General features: G+C 40.7%; 1 protein-coding gene across 1 annotated transcript; it reads left to right on the top strand.

Annotated features, from left to right (window-relative positions):
* Nucleotides 1–166: 166 nt before the first annotated feature.
* Nucleotides 167–7,368, top strand: LOC121366314 (putative amine oxidase [copper-containing]; the record flags this gene model as incomplete). The annotated part of the gene is made up of 3 exons (XM_041490805.1): nt 167–2,065; nt 2,790–2,997; nt 5,221–7,368. Coding segments are annotated over 3 exons (2,431 nt in total), but the record flags the coding sequence as incomplete, so codon positions are not given.
* Between the last annotated feature and the right edge of the window lie 8,695 nt (nt 7,369–16,063).

Raw genomic sequence — 16,063 nt, 5'->3', positions numbered from 1 at the left:
CGCATCCGGTTTACAGAGGTTCTCTTCTGCACAGATATTTAAAAAGGGGTCATAAGAAACATCCGGTTTTGAGAGGTTTCACTGTATTATTATTATTATTATTATTATTATTATTATTATTATTACTACTACATGTGTATTATTATTATTATGGTTTTTTTCTCAGAGTTAAAAGCGCCGCACAGTGGCGCTGTGTAGCAGGGGTCCTCGTGTTACTGAGCCTGGGACTCCTTGTTGCTGTCATCGTCCGGGCCGTCAAGAAAAACGAAAACACCCAGACAGACACCGACTCTGTCATCGCCAAACTGAAATGTAAGGGAGGCGACTCTGTCATTAACACGTCAGAACCAGAAAACCCTGGCGTTTTTGACGATTTGACGCACAAGGAACTCAAATCTATCCAGGAATACATCTACGGTGTCTCGGAACTAAAGCTCGCTAGACCTAAAGAAGCGAAAATAAATTCCAGTTACCTGTTCGTTTCTGATTATTTTCCACCAAAGAAATCCGAGGCACTACGGTACTTGGACGGAAACGGAAACAAACCGGCGAGAGAGGCTCGGCTGATTATTTTTCGGGGAGACAAGACTCCACCCATTGTCGAGGAGTATATCGTTGGTCCTCTCCCAAAACCGACCTATCACAAGCTTCTGAAATCAACAGCTCGCAAAAACCCCGTACCATATGCCCATAGACCTCAGGGAGGAGTGGAGCTTGGCGAACTGTTCGGACATTTGTACTCCGTAATAGACCGAGAGGTTGGATACCTTCTGAAGGAGAGCTATGGTGCGACGTTCACCCACTGCAGAAACAAATGTTTAACGTCTTTCCTTTCTTCAGTGTCGTCTGCTATTCTGAACAAGGACGTGAGAAAGATGTGGATATTGGCTAAGTATGACATCGAATATTACAGCATTCAGCCGGTTGACATCGCATTCCTGGCCAACATCGATGGTTCCGACTCGTCGAGGTTCCACATCGAGACTGTAGTCTATGCAGACCAGGTATACTCAAGCCTCCAAGCCTTGGCTGCTGCCTACAATTCAACTTCTAATCCGATTAACAAAAGCAAAGTAGAGTTCCCTAAATATGACGAGAATTTGTTTTCAGCTATGTTCAGACGTGGGCCTCCTTCCTCCTCTTCTTCTTCTAACAATCCTCAACGACCTGCTAAATCTGTTGAACCCGACGGTAAACGTTACAGCATCAAACACAGCGAAATCACGTTCCAGGGGTGGAAATTCAACTTCCGAATGTCCACCCTAACGGGTCCCCAGATCTATGACGTCCGTTTCGGTGGCGAGAGAATAGCCTACGAGATCGGTCTTCAGGAGATCGCAGTCTTCTACTCTGGACAAAGCGCCGCAGAGAGAGCTGCGGATTACATCGACAGTGGACTCTTAGTCGGGACGCACGCTGATGCCCTGGTACCAGGCGCAGACTGTCCAGAGTCTTCAACATTCCTTCCAACAACATTTCTAAGCGACACGGCATCAGATCCCGTCAGGAAATCGAAATCAGTCTGCGTCTTCGAAATGGACACCGGCATTCCTTTGCGAAGACATCTCTCCTATTCCTATGCCGAAGGAGGCTTCTACTCCGGGTTATCCGACATCGTGCTGACGGTAAGGACAATACTGACGCTGGTGAACTACGACTACGTCTTAGATTTCGTGTTCCACCAAAGCGGCGCATTAGAGATCCGCACCATATCCACGGGCTACATCATCTCGTCTGTTTACACCGACAATAAAGGTCCGTATGGCTTCAAGATTCACGACAACATGATCGGCAACATCCACTACCACATGTTCCACTGGAAGGCCGACGTGGACGTGCTGGGCACGAGCAACAGATACGAGACACTGGACATCAGTGCCGAAGACGTGAACAACACGCTGTCGTCCGGACTCCCGCACGAGCTCTACACCCAGATCAGGTTCAACCGAAGTCTGAAGCACAACGAGCAGGAGGCGCTGTACAAGTTCGACTTCAACCGTCCGAAATACCACGTCTTCCATAACAACGATAAGAAGACCAAACACGGCGTTCCAAGGTCGTACAGGTAACATCTTAAATATACTTACTGCCTGATGGAACGAAATAAGGGCTGACATCAACACTTAACAGGAAACATTGACTGTAACGCAAACATCTCACCCATAGTGTCAGGAAGTTAACAGTAGTACTGACATTAACCCCATGTTAGCGACATTCAGTCTCACATTTCTGAAATCCAGTCCCACATTAATATTGTATCTTTGAAATTTATATAGACATTACGACGCTATCATAGACAGGCATTTGTCTACATTATCAGGTGTTCTCTTATTTCTTTTTATTTTCTTAGTATAGTTGTGCATTATATGTTTACTTCCATGTTCGTATAGTTATATATTATTTGTATTTCTTTCTTTTTCTTCTAATAATCCAGCAGATATTTTCTATTTCTGGGCTATAAACATGGTCACTGTTATACCTTTAATTTATGTATCAGTATTACATTCAGTTCTAGGTATATATACATTTATTTATTACCTGTATTTTCTTAAACTATATAAAGATTCCGTAGAGTTATACTATTAGCGACAATGTGCCTTATATATACGAGAGAGAGTGAGAGAGAGAGAGAGAGAGAGAGAGAGAGAGAGAGAGAGAGAGAGAGAGAGAGAGAGAGAGAGAGAGAGAGAGAGAGAGAGAGAGAGAGAGAGAGAGAATTAGTATTAGATTTAGTTCTAGGTTATTAATGTATCGTCTTCTGTTAGTTGTATTTTTCTTCATCTTCCTAGGATTCACCTGGCTGGAATGGCGAAACAGTTGATTCCCGAGAACAATGGTAACGAGATGGCGTTGTCGTGGGCGCGGCATCAGCTGGTGGTCACCAAGCACAAGGACGACGAGCTCTCTAGCAGCTCTTGCTATGCCTTGTTCGACAACCGACAGCCCACCGTGCATTTCAGCAACTTCACCGACGACAACGACAACATTGTTGATGAAGTATGCTACGCGTATTTAGATAGCTCGAGCGCCCTCTAAGCCTATTCACAAATGAAGAATACTTGCATGTCATACAGAAAGTATTATCTAACGAACGAGAGAGAGTTGTATATACAGAATACTACATGAGTGCCCGTTAGATATCATTTATCCCACAACGAGTTGCTTCAAAACGTATCTAACGACGGGAAGTGAGTACGTTGGGTACGTTTTTAAACAATGAGTTGTAAGACAAATGGTATCTAACGGACACGAATGTAGCATTATAATTATGTCTTACATATCCTGAAAAACAGTTTAAAATAAATGTAAACGTCTTGTTTCAAATAAAACCTATTTGTAGCCTTTGCAGTTAATATCCGTCATAACGTAATCATTTCTAGGTTAACGTATACGTCATTGGGCAATCAATTTCGGTCGTGTTATTTCATTGGATGGTATGGCTGTGGCGACCGAGTCATCACTGTGGAGCGACTAATCATCAGTCTCAAGAGTGATCTTCATCATAATATATGCTGGAGACAAAATCGATCGGCGACGGTAAATCTCTCACAAGTGTGTGTACGTATGTGGGAACAGACCCAGTGTATGCTTAGTGTTAAACTTAAGATCGTTAAATACTGTGTCGAAAATACATATAACTTCTGATGTTATAGACATTTAGTTCATTAATAACATTAAACGTATATGTTTCGGTCAGTGCAAAAGTTACAAGAAGAAACGCAAATCTGGTATAGCCGTCGGTGGGTCAATTGGGCCAGTGCACCACGACTAGTATACCAAAGGTTGTGGTATGTGTTATCCTGTCTGTGGGATGGTGCATATAAAAGACCCTTGCTACTAAAAAAATGTAGAGGGTTTCCTCATTAAGACTATATGTTTGACATCTAATAGCTGATAATTAATAAATCAATGTTCTCTGGTGGTGTCGTTTAAGAAAACAAACTTTAACTATTCATTAGAGATAGCCCTGACACAGCAATATAAACAGGACAGGGGTAGGAAACACTCGAGCTAGAGTTTAGACAGATAGAAAGGAAGACGACAAAGACAGTGTTGATGATGTGATATGCACAATGTCGGCACCCCCACCACCCTGGAGATTCATCTGTTGTGGCAGCCCCACATACCCAACATTTGTGTATTAAGAATACTTCAGGTCATTGATTAATAATTAATCATCGACTATTAGATGCAAATATTTAATTAAATTGTAACAAATAGTCTTCAAAAGAAACCCGTATGCCAGTGTAGTCATCCCAATAATGTTAAGTGAATTCAATGTTTACATTTGCCGAATCTGGTGCTATGGGAATCCACCACATAGCTCACATCTGCAGTTTTGTTTACCCTTTTACTTTTGCAAGAACTGGTGTCATGGGTTTCTGTAGGAATCTACAACATACCTCACATCTCAGAGACTGGAGGTTTGTTTACTAGTTTAGATTTTCAGGATCTGGTGATGTGAATTGCTATGGGAATCCACCACATAACTCAAACGTGGATTCTCGTGAATTGTGGTTTTGCATTTTCCACGTTATACTGGTGGTATGGATTGTGGATTTCTAATTTTATTACTCCGCAAGGCTCAATGGGTAGGTGTAAACCACTTGCACCGACCAGTGATCCATAACTGGTTCAACAAAGGCCATGGTTTGTGCTATCCTGCCTGTGGGAAGCGCAAATAAAAGATCGCTTGCTGCTAATCGGAAAGAGTAGCCCATGTAGTGGCGACAGCAGGTTTCCTCTCAAAATCTGTGTGGTCCTTAACCATATGTTTGACGCCATATAACCGTAATAAAATGTGTTGAGTGCGTCGTTAAATAAAACATTTTTTTCTTTCTAATTTTATTATTTATTCTTGCAGGACCCGGTGGCATAGATTGTGGATTTCTGTTTTTAAACTTTAAATTTGCAGGACCCGATAGCATGGATTGTGGATTTCTAATTTTATTATTTATTCTTGCAGGACCCGATGGCATGGATTGTGGATTTCTGTTTTCATAGTTTATATTTGCAAGACCTGATGGTATGGATTGCGGATTTTTTTTTTTTTTTTTTTTTTTTTACTTTATATTTGCAGGATCTGGTGACATGTGGATTGTAGGTTTCTGTTTATATCAATATTTGAAGGACCTGGTGGCATGGATTGTGGATTTCTGTTTTTACTGTTTATATGTTTAGGACCTGGTGGATTTCTGTTATCACACTTTATATTTGCAGGACCTGGTGGCCTGGATTGCTATGGGAGTGCACCACATACCTCACACAGAGGACCTACCGATCACGCCCACGCCTGGCAGCCATCTTGCTTTCTTCCTCCTTCCCTACAACTACTTTGACGAATGTCCCTCCATGCGGTCGCGTGATGCGATCAGAGTGGGTCTGAAGAATCGAGAGAAACCAGAAGAGGGGGTCGTTGTCAATAGATACGGGAACTCCAGAGGTGTCGAGTGTGAAGCAAACTTACCCAATTACGACCAGGAAGTAAAGGAAGATCCCACGGCTGTTCTGCAAAACAGTCGCGAAGGATCTGGATACAGCTAGGTCTTGCAGGAGCTTCACTCCAGCAGATATATCTGGAACTTGCATCTGTCTATATTCAGTATATATACATTTGTAATACTGCTCTGTAATAGCAGAAGAAAAGGTGCATGACTTGCGTTTCGAGCCATCGGTAAACGTGACCAAAGGCAGGGGCCCACGGCAGTTTCTTTACTAAGTTAAAAGACTTCAATTATTTGTGAATCTTCGTCTGAGATTTTTGCATTCCAGACTCTATGGTCATAAAAAAGTGTTTTGTTTAACGACACCGCTAGAGCGCATTGATTAATTAATCATCGGCTATTGGATTTCAAACCTTTGGTCATTTTGACATATAGTCTTAGATAGGAAACCCGCTAAAGTTTTAACATTAGTAGCAAGGGTATCTTTTATAATCACAATTCAACCGACAGGACAAGCGCATACTACGGCCTTTAATATATCAGTCGTGGGGTACTGGTTGGGACGTGGGAGGGGGGGGGGGGGGGGGGGGGTCGGAGAATGGGTCCAACTAGGGGGGTTCGATACTGCGACCCAAGCACCTGATTGTTAACGTTTTGCTTACATTATCAGTTTTGGCAAATCCAGTTAAATTTGTTTCTGGTCGTTTTAGTGTTTATAGTGTATGTAGCGCTTCTTAACCCTTAAATGTGTATTCTTGTAGGTTTCCACATGACTTTATTGTTATGATAATGAAACATCTATGGTTACGTTTGAAAAAAAACCCTTAACATAAACACGTCATTAAATATATAATTAGACTTTATCTAACATATTAGATATAATAGATATCAAACATAATATAATAGATATATAATAGCGGCACATAATACAAATTATATTGGCATGTCATAAATGTGTGAATGTGGGAGTCCACTGTTCGGATACATTTGTTGTAACAAGAAATAAACGTAAAAAAAGAGAAGAGAAAAAAAGTCAAAACATTTAAGAACTGTTCTGTGATGATGTTGATTCTGATGATGACTATGATGATTGTGATGACGATTATGGTGGTGGTGAGAATGACAATGATGCTTGTAAGGATGACGTCGTCGATATAGTTTTGAAAAGACGATTTGACATAGTGCGAACTGGTCCTATGAACCACTCGCATCTGCTCTATCTATAAGAACACTCACATCCTTCCCACTCTGCCTACAGGACTGCAACTCAACCAGAACAACATCCTTCGCACTCCGCCTACAAGAGGACTGCCACTCCCATAACATCACATCCTTCCCACTTCGCCTACAGAATGATTGCCATTTCCCAGGAGAACTCACCCTTCCCATGTAGGACTCCCTCTCCCCGGGACAACACACTTCCCGCTCCGCCTACAGGAGGACTGAAACTTCCCAGGACCGGTCGCACCCAGAACGAGTTTTAACGGACCAACGGCGACGTGGAAGACCACTACATTGACTTCTCAGTCACTAACAGCTAACCAAGAGAAAAACCCGAGGGGACTGTCAGGTGCCTGTTTTACATTGCGAGGTGGAGTCCCACACTATTAATGAATGATTTGATGGAATTGATGAAATGTTAACCACAAACCAAAACAAACAAATATAGTAAGGTATGTTTATTTCGATAAGGGTGTCTGGCGTACACATTAATAACGAATATTTAATAATCATTTGTAAGAGACAAATTAAAACTCTGTACCGATATATCAATTCACTTTCTAAAATTACATTTTGTACTGAAAAACATAATAACATAATAATATTTTTTAAAATATTGAAACCTACCACAAAAGCGTCAAACGTTTTTGTCTAATTATTGTGTTGTTTTCAATAAAAGTATGAGGTGTATTACTGACGAAAAGCAACCTTGTTTTGTTACGTTTCGGATATCCCCGAACATATCCCTGGTACCCCATTTATTTACAGAAAGCTACGCATTGAGTACATTATAATAGCTGTCACGGGTGTAGAAAGGTGCCAAAAGGTGGGGGGAGGGCAAACACACACACACACACACACACACACACACACACACACACACACACACACACACACACACACACACACACACACACACACACACACACACACACACACAGACATAGACACATATATATATATATATATATATATATATATATATATACTGTCAAAAAAGAAACGCATAGGTGATAGGGAAAGAAGAAAAGTGTTTGATTTTACAAAATATCGGGGTTTTTTGTACAATGTTGCTGAATGACCATGTTTGTTAATGTTCCTGAATGGGACAGCATGCCCAAATGCGCCCGAAAACAAATTTAACGCACGTTGTGGCACGTTGTGCGACTATTGCCGGAAATCGGCGTGAAATGGTCAGATTTTGGCGAATGCACGTGCAACTCGGGGAAAAGATTGGGGTAGTGATGGGTATTTAAAGCTGCAATGCTCGCAATGATGCCTCATTTCCATTTCGACGTAGACGAGTTACAAGATGCCAAGACTAAGCCTGCCGAATCGAAAAATTGCAATAGGACGCCTCCAGTTAGGTGAATCGCAGTCAGCAGTCGCACACCACATGAACGTCCATCAGAGCACCATTTCACGTCTCTCGGACAATTACCAGCAGTTTCAATAAGCTGAAGACCGGCCCAGAAGTGGAAGACCTCGCATAACAACTGCAGCACAAGATCGCTATATCCGGGTTCTGCACTTGCGTCACCGAAATGCCACAGCAACGAACACTGCACAAAGCATTCGGGCTAGGAGACCGTATGTTGGCCCCGTCCTGCGACGTCAACATCGACATTTACGTGTTCGCTGATGCACTAATGTACAGGGTTGGAACTTGGGGAAACTGGCGGCGAGTATGGTTCAGCAACAAGTCACGTTTCCTTCTACAGCGACGTGATGGACGACAACGTGTTTACAGACGCCGCAATGAACGTTTTGCCAACAACTGCGTCGCCCAAGTTGACAGATTCGATGGAGGGACTGTCATGATGTGTGGAGCCATCTCATACACCGGCAGAAGTGAACTTGTGTTCGTACAAGGTAACCTGACAGCTGTACGCTACCGGGATGAAATTCTTCGCCATTTTGGATCGACACAGAGAACTTTTTCAGCAGGACAATAGCAGGCCGCATACGGCACGTGTAACAATGGATTTCCTACAGAATGAGAACATTAATGTGCTGCCATAGCCATCAAGATCGCCAGATTTCAACTCCAGTGAACATCTATGGGACGAACTGGACAGACGTGTACGCCGGTGTGACCCGAAGCTTCAGACGCTTCCGCAACTGTTACATGCACTGCAGGAAAAATGGCCTACGATTACACGTGTCCGGATTCAGAGACTCATTCAGTCTATGCCAAGGAGATGTCGCACAGTGATTGCTGCTGCTGGTGGCCACACAAGGTACTAATTTCAGCGCCCTCGTGCGACGCTGTTGGGTGACACAAACGCCTCCACTGCCGTCAGTCCATAGCAAGAACACTGTCACATACTCATGTCAAATTTGACTGATACGATCATAAATAACGAATTATGCCTCTTTGTATTAAAGAGATAATTCCATGAATATTTCGCCTATGCGTTTCTTGTTTGACAAAGTATATATATATATATATATATATATCGTTAAAAAGTGTATGTTTTTCTCTACATGACAGGCTTGTTTCGTGAGAGAGTTGAATTGCTCTCACTCATCAGATGTAGATTTAATTACACCGTCAACGGAAAGCTGACATTGTGTGTATGTATGTGTATATATATATATATATAAACCATCGCTGCTACTACAAAGTGGGGGGGCACACGTCATCTTGCCCCAACCCCCCACCCCTCGCTTCCTACGCCAGTGGCTGTACATTATTCAGACTAATTTATATGTTATTTAATTGTAGCAATAATTACACACACACACAGCCATTCAACCACATACTCACACACGCTGCTTTCTAACCAACTAGGAAAGTTAAGCGAAATCGGCACAAATCTTATTTTAGAAACAACATTAATACTTTTTAAAAACTCACATACAAAAACTGATATAGCTGCCAGGGCCGTAGCTAGCGGTGAGTGGGGGGTGGTCAAGGGGACAGAAAAAAACCCGGAACAAATTATAGAAACTTAAAGAAAATTCTCTTTTAAGGAGTTTTACACTATTAACTACTCAGTTGCCCCGCAAACAAAACAAAAAAAAACCTAGCTACGGCCCTGGCTGCTTCAAGAGTACAGTGTACCACAGTCCCTAATAAAATGTTGTTTTTGGTGCTATATCTAATATTGAAAAAGGAGGACATACTGTTTGCTGTTTACGTGGATTTTAGGACATTTATAGTTAGGACTAAGAGCAGTTTTCACGGTTATATGTTGATGTGGGATGGATAACGCGTTCACTGGTGTTTCTTTACTTCTTGAAAAATGGATACTATTAAAAACAATTTTAACATACCACTTTATATACGGGAGCCGTTCGAATTATCTATAGTCCTTCCCATAGGGATCACCTTTTTTCATACTATGGAATTTACTGCAAGTTATTTATTTCTAAATTGCACACAAACGTTTTTTTTTGGGGGGGTGGGGTATATTGAGACCCTCAGCTATCATAATCTACTTGTTTGCCATAAAACTGATGGTGGGGGTAAGCGCCAGGGCTGTTGTCATGGCAACACAGTGATAAAACATTGGAATTTCAGAAAATGACATATCTATGTAACCAAGCAACCTAAAAACACAAAATAAGTGTTTATATATATAGTTTTGAAGCTGTCTAGTTGATTCCAATCACGACCTAGGTAATTTAAGGTCAAGGTCATTACACACGATCAAGGTCAATCTAAATATATGACTTTGTGGCAAACATGAATGTTTTGCTATTTGTTTAAATATTCAATGTTTCTGAATTACCGGTTAAACATCGTCGTTGTCGTCTTAGTCGTCATCAAACATATCCTCTTACATCATCATCATCATCATCAAACATATCACACATGATCAAGGGCAAACTAATTTTATGACTTCCTTTGGAAAAAGTGAATGTTTACTACATGTGTCTAGTATTCAGTGTTCCTGGAATGTCAGTCAAATCTTAACGCCATCACCATCGTCTTCGTCGTAGTCGTCATCGTCAACATCAAATATGTCCTCTTGCATGTTGTAGTAGTCATTTCCACTATCCTTTTTGCCATCAACCTGTTCCAGTACCAAATCCACTAGATCATGTGGAAGCATTTCATCTTCTGTCCATTGGTACGCCAATTTGTCTAGTAGGTGGTCCTTTGGCGTGTACCGTGTCATGAACATAGTATATCGCAGCTTGTTTATGTCCTTAACGCCTAATCTTGCCCCATACAAAAGACATGTGAATGCCTCCAAATCATCAAACTGTTCTGGAGTAAGAGTTGGGGTTGCACCTAAAGTTGTGAAGACAGGAATATATTGTGAGTTTTTTCGCAGCACACGCAGGGGTCCCATCTTGCCTTTACGCACAAATGAACTGATAGAATCACAGTTAGTGAAGGCAATGATCATCTTGTGCACGGCAACCTCCCCTATTACAATCTCTGATGGGTTGACATCTTTGTGGTTGCTCATTTCATCATCCCCGATGCCAGCAGAATCAAGAGTTGCCTGTAGATATCCAGCTCTTGCATGCCGAGTGCTGCTCCACCTGTGATATGCTGCCAAGTTACGACTGAAGCCAATGATTCCAGGACCATGCTCACTGGCATGGCAGTTGTAGGTTTGCTCTATTGTTATGTCAACCTCGGACCGATTCACACTCATTCCATTCTTCTCAAGAAGCTCCATAGCACCAGTATGTGTGTGTGGAAGGTTTAGAAGTACAGTGATGTATACCTTGCATAGTTTGGCTTCTCTTGACTAAAAAAGAGAGGACACATTTCATGTAGACAGGCCATATGCAGGGTGATATCATTGGCCTTTGTAACCCACAGGAAACGCATCAGGAGCCATGCCTTATCCATGTAACCTATCCAGAACTGTGATGTTTTACCCTTTTCACCAGCACGCAACTTCGCCTTGTACGCATCATACTTCTGGATCCATTCCTTCCATTTGGGATTTTGTTTGACAGCGGACAAGTTTTCTGAATTTGGCTTTTTTGCCAGATTGGACTTTAACCTCATTTCCTATGGTCATGGAACCATTTAACAGTTTCTGAGCAAAACCTTGATCGTCTTTTTCAGGAGGAGGCCGACACCCGCATTATTCTTCACTGCTGTCATATTGCAACACATTGCACTGATTAAAGTGTCATCGTAGTTCGGTCACCTGATACAGATGTGTTCCTGTTGCTCATGAAGTATTCACAGAATATCAGAATACCACTAATCATGGACACTGGTGGTGCAGACAAGCTACGGTTGACTGACATCAAATTAGCAGTCCAGGGCATTGGCAACGATCTTAACAATACATTGCTCTCATCGCATGCCTTCACTGGCTGTGATTCTATCAGTTCATTTGTGCGTAAAGGCAAGGTGGGACCCCTGCGTGTGCTGCGAAAAAACCCACAATATATTCCTGTCTTCAGAACTTTCGGTACAACCCCGACTCTTACTCCAGAACATTTTGATGATTTGGAGGCATTCACAAGTCTTTTGTATGGGGCAAGATCAGGCGTTAAGGACATAAACAAGGTTCCTATATACTATGTTCAAGACACGGTACACACCAAAGGACCACCTACTATCTAGCAAGAGTGGCATCAAGTTTGCTTCCACCCTACAGATCCTCGTTGAGGATGCATGTTGTACGTGCTAACTATCAGGCTCTCATTTGGAACCAAGCTGATATGGCATGTCCAGTCGTGCGAAAACCAGAAAATGGTCACAGATGGGTACTAAAAGGAGACAAATTGGCGAACCAATGGACGGAAGATGAAATGCTTCCACATGATCTGGTGGATTTGGTACTGGAACAGGTTGATGACGAAAGGGATAGTGGAAATGACTACTACAACATTCAAGAGGACATATTTGATGATGACGATGACGACTACGACGAACACGATGCTGATAGCGTTAAATTTGACTGACATTCCAGGAACACTGAATACTAGACACATGTAGTAAACATTCACTTTTTCCAAAGGAAGTCATAAAATTAGTTTGCCCTTGATCATGTGTGATATGTTTGATGATGATGATGATGATGATGATGATGATGTAAGAGGATATATTTGATGACGACGACGACGACAACGACGATGTTTAACTGGTAATTTAGGAGCACTGAATATTTAAACACATAGCAAAACATTCATGTTTGCCACAGTCATATATTTAGATTGACCTTGATCGTGTGTAATGACCTTGACCTTAAATTACCTAGGTCGTGATTGGAATCAACTAGACAGCTTCAAAACTATATATATATATAGACACTTATTTTGTGTTTTTAGGTTGCTTGGTTACATAGATATGTCATTTTCTGAAATTCCAATGTTTCATCACTGTGTTGCCATGGCAACAGCCCTGGCGCTTACCTCCACCATCAATTTTATGGCAAACAAGCAGATTATGATAGCCGAGGGTCCTGGCTAACTGAAAAAACATGGTGACCGAAAATCCCTAAAGGGGGGGGGGGGGGTGGTTTCGATATGTTGGCCCATAGACTACGACGATCTTAGCGCTAAAACAGTAGCTAAGAGTAAGAACACTTCGTAAAACCGGGTTTTATATACCAGTCATGGGGCACTGTTTGGGACAATATTCAGTTATATCAAGTAATTATACATTCACACCACCAATAACTATACTTTAATGTTTTATTTCGATGTTTTTTACACATTTTTGTTAGACTGAATATCATCCTTTCAAAGGAACAGTAAAGTCACCTTTCCTTTTCTCCATTTAATAAATAAAATGTTCCACTTAATTGTTTTTGGAATACAGATTGCATTAGTGAAGCAATATGGGCCAATTCATGGTATGGTAAACTGAGATGTCATGTTAAGAAAACAATACCCTGCAGGGCTTTAGATTGTAAAATAAAGCCAAGGTATTAAATGCCGTGCCCAAAATAAACATACCAAAATAAATACAAACGTGCTAACCTCAAAACATTTTACCTAAAAAACACTGAAATATTTCTCTTGACTTAAATTAAAATAACTTTAATGCAATATAACCCTTTAGCAGTAGTTAATGGTATTATTGTGCTAAAAAGATCTCTATGTGCTCCGAAAACAAAACATATATATTGTTCCCAAATTAGTGAGATCTAAAGCCCTGAAAGGTGAATTATTTTTAGATTAATTCTATTTAGTCATCAACATATTTTACATCTGTCATCATATTATGTTATATATACAGTACACAACTGAAAAAACCAAAAGTCGACAAGCAGCCCATAGTTTCGCAGTGTACATTGTATTTATCCCCAACAATAACTATCCAGGTCTACACTCTGCTCACCCCCCCCCCATCTCTTTCCTTCTTCTCTATCGCCCTCCCCCAGATCAAAGCCAATTAATGTCAATGAATTTGTGTGGGTTTTTCTTCTCTTTTTTTTTTTTGGGGGGGGGGGGGGGTATGAACCCAAATGTATGTAAACAGAAAGCATTTATAAATGTCTAAAAATATAAAACCAATGTGTAAAGCAACATAATAAAAAATAAGAATAATAATAATAATAAATAAATAAATAATAATAATGATAATGATAAAAATTATCTATCCATTTTTTTCTCTTTAAAAATGATTAAATCAGAAATTATTAACAATGTCCTTGTTTATAAAAGATTGGTTAAACAAACATAATCTGGGGTTTTTCACTATCACAATTATGTAAAAAAAAAAAACTGGTCTATGTCCTGGCTCTATATACAATACTGAGAGGCTTCGTGTTACAATTTGATTGGCTGCACATTACAATTTGATATTCTTGCATTAATTATGCAAAGATTAATTGTAGGATTGATTAATTAAATTTGTACTTATTTTTCATAAGTAGGCTAGACCTAAATCATGTAAAAGTGGAGACAAAAATAGCACATGCAAACTGATAGCGAAAGTGTGCCTTTAAGCAAAATGAAAAAAATTCATATCACCGTGTTATTAATATTTGATATTTTAGCGTTACTGAAACTATATTCTAACAGAATCTACAGGAGAAAATAATAAAATAAAAATTCAGTAGGACTTCATAATCTTCTGTCACAGGATATGCGGTCTGTAAAAACAAACAAAACTGATAATAATGGTATAAAGAATGGATGAATAAATGTCTAGTCAGTCTGTCCATCCGTCTGTCCGACGGATATATTTTGCACAATGCCTCAAGATACTGAGCTGAAATGTTGTACATAGCTTTATCGAGTACTGTTACAGATCGAATTTGACTTTCATGGCGATTGACCCATTTTTGATAGTTATGGCGTTCGAACCTGACATATATGCCAAAATTAGTTTTCCGGACTTTTTCTTTACGCCATGCCTAAAGGTATTGAGCTACAATTTTGTGTCTATTTTATCACACGTACTGTTACAGATCAAGATTGGCGTTCACGGCGATTAATTCATTTTCAGTTATGGTTCTTGAACTTAGGAGATACGAAAATGTGTTGGACTAGGTAGGGGACATATGTATTGCTTTAGCAGTACTCCCAGAATGCTTGTTTATAAATGAAAATTTAACTACCTTGACGATGAGTGACAAGTGTCAACATTTCCTCGAGGGCAGACGGTAATAATGCAAGCGCACACTTTAAAAAAAGTCAACAATTACTACGGTGTCCGTATTAAAAAGGGGCGGGACATAGCCCAGTGATAAAGCGCTCGCTCGATGAGCGGTCGGTCTGGGATCGATCCCCGTCGGTGGGCCCATTGGGCTATTTCTCGTTCAAGCCAGTGCATCACGACTGGCATATCAAAGGCCGTGGTATGTACTACCCTGTCTGTGGATGGTGCATATAAAAGATCCCTTGCTGCTAATCGAAAAGAGTAGCCCATGAAGTGGCGACAGCGGGTTTCCTCTCTCAATATCTGTCTGGTCCTTAACCATATGTCTGACGCCATATAACCGTAAATAAAATGTGTTGAGTGCGTCGTTAAATAAAACATTTCAATCTTTTTTTTTATTAAAAGGGGAGCTTTTAAACTGAATTTGCGCCCCCCCCCCCCCCCCACTCCCCCCAGGAATGATCCTAATTAAGAGATGTGTTGCAAAGTGTTTTGGGCACATTGTTTGTACATGTTTCCGTGCTTATATCCAATTGAGGTTCGAGCACACTGTCCTAGGCACACACCTCAACTATCTGGGCTGTATGTCCAGGACAGAGGGTTAATGGTTAGTGGTTAATGGTTAATGGTTAGTGGTTAGTTATTAGTGGTCAGTTGTTAGTGATTAATGGTTAGTTGTTAGTGGTTAATGGTTAGTTGTTAGTGGTTAATGGTTAATGGTTAGTTGTTAGTGGTTAGTGGTTAATGGTTAGTTGTTAGTGGTTAGTTGTTAGTGGTTAATGGTTAGTTGTTAGTGGTTAATGGTTAGTTGTTAGTGGTTAATGGTTAGTTGTTAATGATTAATGGTTAGTGGTTAATGGTT

Source organism: Gigantopelta aegis, unplaced genomic scaffold (genome assembly GCF_016097555.1).
Source record: "Gigantopelta aegis isolate Gae_Host unplaced genomic scaffold, Gae_host_genome ctg5288_pilon_pilon:::debris, whole genome shotgun sequence".
Taxonomy (NCBI): domain Eukaryota; kingdom Metazoa; phylum Mollusca; class Gastropoda; order Neomphalida; family Peltospiridae; genus Gigantopelta; species Gigantopelta aegis.
This window is presented reverse-complemented; position numbering and strand designations above follow the sequence as displayed.